Source organism: Musa acuminata, chromosome BXJ1-6 (assembly GCF_036884655.1).
Source record: "Musa acuminata AAA Group cultivar baxijiao chromosome BXJ1-6, Cavendish_Baxijiao_AAA, whole genome shotgun sequence".
NCBI lineage: Eukaryota > Viridiplantae > Streptophyta > Magnoliopsida > Zingiberales > Musaceae > Musa > Musa acuminata.
This window is the reverse complement of record NC_088332.1, coordinates 16,027,606-16,036,074: the sequence shown is the minus strand read 5'-3', so window position 1 is coordinate 16,036,074 and position 8,469 is coordinate 16,027,606. Positions and strand designations below refer to the sequence as shown.

The following is an 8,469-nucleotide window of genomic DNA, read 5'->3' as shown; positions in this document are numbered from 1 at the left end:
TTGTGCACTCTTGCATGACCCGAAGTCCTTCACTTTCGGCTATCTTGATGAGAAGCTCGTTGAAACTGATCTTACGAAGTTCCTTAGCCTCTTCCCTTTAACCTTGTTATGGTAGTTGGAGTTTGTCTCTGCATGCTTCACCTCCTCGACCCCTTTCACAACCAAGCGCTCTCCCTCAATGAGAGCAAGGGATCGATGACTTCACGGGAGTCTCACCTTTGCGGTACCATGGCGCTGCCATGCCCATGGCTCTACTATCCATCACCTCACATCTGCATCCTTTTTCTTCACGATTGGTAGATCTACCTCTATGACACTCCTTCGATTCCACCTCCATTCTAGCCAATGCTTTATTTTGGGTAGCTAAGTTCCTTTGGACTCGTCATCGCTTCCTCGCCCCTTTCGACCCTTTGCTTCAACCCCTCTGTGTTTTCCAAGCAGTTCCCCTTGGTCGATGGAAAGATAGACTATAAATCTCATGCATGGCCTCTTCCATCATGTTGTAGGGTTTGTACCGATTCTATTCTCCTTAGCTTCCTTGGTAGCAACGTTTGCTTACTCAACCTTGTCCTCTGACTTGTTGGGCTTCCTTAAGCGAATATAGGCTCCGGAGCAATCCAACTCTTCAGTTGCTTCGATCATACCTCTACATGATCAAGTCCCTCCAATGAGACTCACTGGTACTTGCATTCGAACATTTCCCCTGGTGGTACACAACCCCAATATGTTGATGACTAAGGCTTTCATCCGATGTAAAATTCGATGCACGCACGGAAGACCCGCCTCTACGGTACCATGACTTTCACTCTTTGAATCCATAGCCTTCTTATCGTCGTATTGTTTACCGAAGTGGAGCTCCCAATAGCTCCCAATTATACCTCTATATGATCTAGTCCCTCATGGGACTATATTCATGTGTATCGCATTGTCACGAACTATTCCACCACGATCCGCTGCACCATGCCGCCTCCTGGTGACATCTCCATTGCATTTTGATTCTTATGGGATAAACTTGGATTGTGATCCCTCCATGTGTGGCATTTGCCAATATATCATAGGGCCTCTTCCACCCTTAATTTTGTTCTCTCCTTTGGCAATTGACCTTCATCCACCCACTCTCAGGTCACACTCAGACGAAATATAGCTCTAGGACAGTCCATCACCTAGTAGCTCCCGAAGTCCACCGACTTCGTTGAAATTAGTGTACTATTGTCTGGATCCTAGTCCTTCGCCCTACCAACACAATCTCCGCTGTGCACCATTTCCTTCATAGCAACTTGAATGACAACACCATGGCATATTCTTCAAGAGTACTCGCCTTTGCGTCCTCTTACCCCGTGTCAAGGCCTTCTGAACCCAACTTCACCTCTGGAAGTTGAGTCGCCTCAGTTCCTCCATCAAATGCTTCTTCGAGATAAGGTATATGTGCCCAGAGCTCCCTTCATCTTTGGCACCATGCAATATGAGTCTACTCCATTAGCATGAAGGACCCATAAAATGACATGATCCTACTCTTGCCTCTACAAGAGTTCATGTCCTTGACCTCTACCCAAGGAAAGCTCTGTGCCTCCACTCTATGTTCTATCTTCTATGTCGACTCTCTTCATGCAGCTTGGGTACTTAGGCAAGTTACACCCAAGTTGCTCCGCTTCTCATTTTTGCATTGAGTTGATGGTGGCCCTCGCACCCACCATTCCATGGGTCAGCCCTTCCTTGAGTCTGATCTTCATATCAACTCCAAGTGTGCCTTCATTTATATTACCTTAGATCTCTCCCCCACTTGATCTTGTAATACATCCCTCTAATGCATTATCTCAAGCGAGATCATGCGACGACTCCTCACCACTCACTTAATCCATTGAGCTTCTTTATGAAGTTGTTTTTAAGATAATCCTCCTCAACATATATAGTCTGTTGCACTTGGTTCTCCCTCTGATGAGCCGAGACTTATCTCTCCTGGATATCTATCCCGTTGGAGCAACTTCTCTCTTTGCTTCCTTCTCTTTGAATGCTTCGGAGACCACCATCCTCTTGGACTACTTCGCCTTACTGAACAAACTGTGCATTGTTCTGCCTCCAACAAACGCACTTGCTAGATTGCGACTCCATGCCAATACAGTCCCCGCTGTACCCCTCAAGGCCTAGCAACATGTTGAACTTGCTGCACACTTCAGCCTCCTATGGACGTAACATTCTCATACCGAAAAGAAAGTTTCAATGATTCATGGCGCCGAGCTTCGGCCGCCTTGGGATGACCATGAACATTCCATCGTTCGCATACAAGCCCTTGCATAAGTACTGAATCTTCGAGTTAGCAATTCCCTTCACTTCTGGAGCTTTGCACAACTCTTTTGGTCGCTGAACAATCCATTCCGCCTTTGCATGGTCTCATCCTTTACCAAGTGCCTCACTTGGCTTGAGCACCATCAAGTATAATTGCTAACGTTGAGCCATAGCTCAAACTCAACCATCCTAACCTTTGTGCGCTACACATTCTTTCCAGCTTGCTTGTCCTCGTGATGCCTCTTGCGCAAAGGGTTGACCATTCCTCTGAATGCCAGTCTCAGATGTCCGCTCCTCTTAGCAACTCCATTTCCCTATATCTCCATGTTCGTTTTCCCCAAAACAATCATGCATGCTGGTTGCCCTCAATGCAGCCCTGCTAGGTCCCCCACGTTTGCATACCAAGTGTTTCTATGAGTACTTGTCCTGCTCTGATACCATCTATCACGAACTTAGCTAGTTTTACCTAAGTCGTGCGGCACCCTTACGTGTCTATCCGTAAAGGTCAGCCTCCCCAAAACCTCCCATGGTTCTTAGGATCTACAAAAGATAAAACAGGTTAGAAAAAGCGCCTCACTCAGGATCCACAAGCAAACATCTCCGTAAACACTTCATAGCCAATGCATATTACAAACAGACTTTATAAGCTCTGAACAATTACACAACAAAAGGTCAAAATGGTCTACTACAGACTGAATATCTCTCACAAGTGTCCATATGATATAAACTTTATTTACATATCTAAAACAGCCACTAAACCCAACTAAAATGGGGTTGTTAAGCCTTCGACCGTCCCTCTACATGCTGTGCAAGACATGAACAAATAAAAAGACAGAGACATACATAAGTATTACATCAAACATCTTCTTTAAAGTTTTGTTTATAACACAAAGGCAGAATATATTGCTGCTAAAGAAGTTTATAAAGAAATGTTATGGATGAAAGAATTCTTTCCAGAATTAGAGTTGAAACAGAAAAATTATATAGTGCATTATGATAGCCAAAGTTTCATTCATTTATGTAAGAACCTAACTTTTCATTCCAAGTCAAAGCATATAGATGTCAGATATCACTAGATTCGAAATGTACTTAAAAAGAAACAGTTGCAGCTTCAAAAAATTTACACAGATGATAATGGAGCAAACATATTGACAAAGATCTTACTAAAAGAAAGACAAGAGATATGCTGACAACTGATCGGTATTGCTTCACATTAAGGAGTCTTGGAACAACCTCCCTTATGGGCTGAAGGGGGAGGTTGTTAGGCTGACAGCTCATAGGTTCAGCTCATGGTGAGCTTTAATAGCCCACAACCCACCCCCCTTTCTCCAAACCTTAGATCTAAATTAGAAGGGTATGGTGGATGTAAAAAGAGGCAAAAAAACTACAACAGTAGGGGCAAAAATTGCTACAGCAACTTGATTCAAAAAGGAAGAGAAAAAGACATAAAAACAAGGGAAAGAAAGGGAAGAAAACAACAACAATGCAAAGAGATTGTTCTCAATCATCCAAGTAGTATTATCATCTCAGGTTAGATCATATCTTCAATAGATTCTTACTGTGATTACGTGAGGAGAATTAAGATATTATGCATAGTGATATAATTCTTGTATCTCAATTATTTTCTTGAGATTGTTGTTAGGATTTTAGGCAAAAGATTGAAATTTTAACATTCATTATTTTTATAGTAGATTATTTCTAGTTTGCCCCATGATTTTTACCATAGGAGTTTTTCACGTAAATTTTATTATTGTATTTGATTGTGATTTCATTTAATTTCACTATATGTGACGTATTTATTTATATATAAAATTTTATTTTTCTTTATATCCCATCGTATTGAAACATCGGAGTTTTGACATATTCTTCATGTGATTAGAACATAAAATAAAATCTTGCTTAACATCATCAGTACGAATGGTGATATTGCAGCCTGCATTCATGGTCATAAGGTGGGAAAGACACATTAGGTCATGGCTCCCTTCTTGGTGTCTTGCCACTTTCATTGTTGTCTCTATTCTTATTGTTGCAGCCATCAGCATCAAGACCTTTAATGAGCAAAAGATCAATCACCATCACATTTAATAAGTGCTTCCAGGTAAATTTTCAAAAAAAAAAATTGCTTGCAGATAAAAAAACCCCCAAAAAATCAATTTTTTTTAGTAAATCAACATATATGATTTAAATTTAGTGTCTAATTTTCCTCTCAGTATTGAAGAAACTCCGTACAGCCTAATAAATTATGAACAGTTCACATTAATTGGCAAACTAAATGGGCAGATAATAATAGCTCTTATCATTCATAGCAGTGTTAAAAGAAGAACAGCTTTTTTCATTTATATGATTTGTAAGTTTAGAAAAGAACAACAATTCCCCTTCAAGATTTAATATTATTCAATTCCTTAGTTATTCACCGTTTATTATGATTATTATTGAGTTTTATTTTTTTAAGTTATAACCTTTAATGTAGAAAACTTAGATATAAAAAAATTAATCTGCAGTAATATATGTAATATTTTTGAAGGGTATTATCATTATTTAAAGTTTTACTGTCGTTATGCTAATGAGAGGAAAATTATACACTAAATTTAAATCATATACTGAAAAAAAATGATTTTTTTATCTGCGAGCAATTTTGTTTTGAAAATTTACAACAATCAAGCAATTTGGCCATGTCATTAGCCAGGGTAGAAGCCAATCTTTTATATATATATATATATATATGTATATATATATATGTATATATGTATATATATATATGTATATATGTATATATATATATGTATATATGTATATATACATATATACATATATATATATATACATATATATATATATACATACATATATACATATATATATATATACATACATATATACATATATATATATATATACATACATATATACATATATATATATATATATATATATATACATACATATATATATATATATATATACATACATATATATATATATATATACATACATATATATATATATATATACATACATATATATATATATATATATATATATACATACATATATATATATATATATATATATATATATATATATACATACATATATATATATATATATATATATATATATATATATATATATATATATATATATATATATATATATATATATACCAACATGCATTTTTATTGGAAAACTAATTCATTCCTCACCCTCCACACACGAACCAAAAAGACATGTAGCAACAACAGCACTAGAGATCAATCTAGATTTATCACGGTAGATATTCTTTCAATTGACGATGACTCATCGGATGTGATACCACTTAGTAGAAGTTAAAACGGTGAAAAAGGGATACAGCATGGATGCCAATTCAATTGGTTAGATATATGATTTATTATATGAAGATATATGATTTATTTCTCTTTCACCTCCCTATGTACATGAATCTCCCACAGAACAGAGCACACAAAGAATGTCAAGTCAGCTGCAATTGCGTATAGTTATAATATTAAGCACTGCACCGGGAAGAAGCCCGTCAACTGTGTTTGTCGAAGAATGCGATGAGGCCGTCGTAGACGACCTGCTCGGCAGTCACCCCCATCACGAAGTCCAGATGTGCGTACTCCTTCACCAGCCGAGCCTCGAGCTTGTCGGCGTCATGGTTGCTGAGATCATTCAACAGCAGCTGCACGTCCTTCACGTCCGACAGCATGTCGCCGCCGCCGTAGCTGAGCAGCAGCGGCAGGTGGTGTGGAATGTTGGACATATGGTACTCGGGTGGGCTGCTCAGCCCATACGCAGCCATGTTGGCCGTACTGCTCCCGTGGTCGTATTTTGTTATCACTCCACGTCTGAATGCTGTGAGGGCTCAAAGACAGGTATGCATAGTCTTTTGTGAGAAAGAAATCTAAGTAGCTCAAGTATATGATATTTTAGATTTGTGTCAGACTGACTGACTGTGAAAAATGGACGAGTGTCCTCACGGATGTAGGCTGGAGTTCATGCTTCAAGTACATATCAACAGTGGAGTCATTGAGGCAGCAGTTTGGCCCTACATCCAAAGTGAGTGTGTGGGTGTGTGTGCAGAATAAAGAAGGAAAAGCAAATACATATGTAAATTAATTGAAGGCCACAATAATAAATCCATATATGATTAAAGTCAAATCAAACTTATGTTGCGGGCGGAATATTATCAGCGGAATAATTTGTACGTACCTGTTAATGATGCCATAAGGTCGTAGCACTTCACCCCCGGCATAGCGCAGACCAACTCCAAAAACTTGGTTCCGACTGCCCTGCTTATCCATTAGGAACACACTTGAATTAGAAGAGCTTTCTTTTATGTCAATGTATGGCCGGTCATGTTGATAAGGCCTCTGACGATTTTGTCAGCACACTTTCTTTTGACAACAACAAGAGGGATATGTTAGTTTATGTACCCTTTAGGATCAAATTCTGCCACTCCAAGCGCTCCCAACATCTGCAAGAAAAACAGCAAGAAAGCTATGACACAGCTCTGGACGTCGGAAAATTAAAGACGAAGATAATGAATGATGTAGCTCCCTTGATGAGAAAAATCAATTGAGTGTTGTGGACTCGTTCTTACTTCTCCTGCGAATGCGCTGGCTGCAGCTCTTCCGATCGTAGTTGTCATGGAAGTCAGATAGGCCACCGGACTCAAAAGGGCAGCTGACTTGATCTTATCCACCAGCTTCCCTTCAGAGAATGCTGATAGAGCTGTCAGAGTTCCCTGTAGCATCCAACGTCACTCAGTTGTAGTAGTAGTAGTGATGGTAGTAGTAGAACATACATACATACAAAGTAATTCAATGTGGAAGGAAGAATGATATGTATTGGCATTAAAGTAATTAAAAGAAAAGTCTCCTACCATGGAGTGACCGACATAGTGCAGCTTCTGCCCAGTTTTCTGGAATACGAAACCCATAGTAGCAGGCAAATCATAGCTGGCCAACTCATCCCATGACCACGCCCAATAAGCCTACCAGATAACAAAAGGATGATGCTAATTATACCAACAACCTGCTCAATACTTCATAATCAGCAACGTAGAGAAGATGACCAACCGTGTCTGATGTATTGAGAGACTCATGGCGACGGCTCCACCTGGTGCCCCTGCCGTGCGTAATCCATACATCGAATCCCTTGTCTGCAAGTACGAAAGCCAGTGATTGGTGAGGTGGATTCAGTAGCCATGTCAACCCGTCCTGCCATCATTCATCAATCGTCAATCATCATCATCATCATCATCAGAAGAAGAATGACGAAGAAGAAATGCACGGCAACACATGCAGATTGCTTAAGGAAACGTACCGAGAGGACTCCATGTTGGAGCAGCACAGGCTGCCTCTTGCCCGCGCTGCCGCCTCCTCTTCCTTGTGGGATCCTGTGCATGGTCAGTATGTACCCGTCTTGCGTCTTCACCTGCAAGGGACGCAACAAGCTTCAACCACTCATGCCATGCCCGCATCAAATCATCAATCCATCCACGTTTATCTGCACTCCGCTACCTCATATTCTCGGCACTCGTAACCCTGAGGGCTCACCACGGCGGTGCACACCCCATCATCCGCCGCCTCGAGGCTTTGCACCAGCTGCCGTCGTCCGTGAGCTCCAGCCAGCTCGCCCTGGAAGCCCATGGAGAGGACGAAGGCGATGACGAAACGCCAATTAAAGCAACGGAATCCCATGTTGGAGGTAAGCGAAAGGTGAGATCACCTCCTTCACCAAGGATTGGTCTTCTTACGGGGAGAAGGATGAGGAGGAAGTGGATGAAGGATGAGACTTCGTTCATGGCCTTCTTATAGGGCAGAGGAGGAGGAGGAAGGAGATGGCGAGGATGATCTGTGCAGGCAGTTGAAGGGTGGTGACATGTGATTCTCGCTACGTGTTAACAGCTCTCAAAAACTGGCATTTAATCCACCCAAATCTAATTCTATCAACACTTTAAGACATAAAAAGTCATAATTTTCATATTCAGTTGGTCTAATTTTGTTGTTGTTGTTGCTGTTAATGGTTTGTTGTTGTGACCTTTCGCAACTACATGTAACTCCACAAAAATTGAAAATTAGATTGCGGTTGTGTGAAATAAAAGAAACTGAGGTAAATTTAAACTCTTCACCTCTACAGTAAATGACATGCTTCGCATTACATATTCCACCAAGCGATTAGGCA

General features: G+C 40.2%; 1 protein-coding gene across 1 annotated transcript; it reads right to left on the bottom strand.

Annotated features, from left to right (window-relative positions):
• Window positions 1-5,812: 5,812 nt before the first annotated feature.
• LOC135677470 (triacylglycerol lipase 2-like) lies at window positions 5,813-7,985 on the bottom strand. The gene is made up of 8 exons (XM_065189829.1): window positions 7,806-7,985; window positions 7,609-7,719; window positions 7,362-7,502; window positions 7,166-7,276; window positions 6,884-7,027; window positions 6,717-6,757; window positions 6,493-6,572; window positions 5,813-6,135 (listed from the first exon to the last, which is right to left on the bottom strand). The coding sequence occupies exons 1-8, from the start codon at window positions 7,983-7,985 to the stop codon at window positions 5,813-5,815; spliced, it is 1,131 nt and encodes a 376-aa protein (XP_065045901.1).
• Window positions 7,986-8,469: the final 484 nt, after the last annotated feature.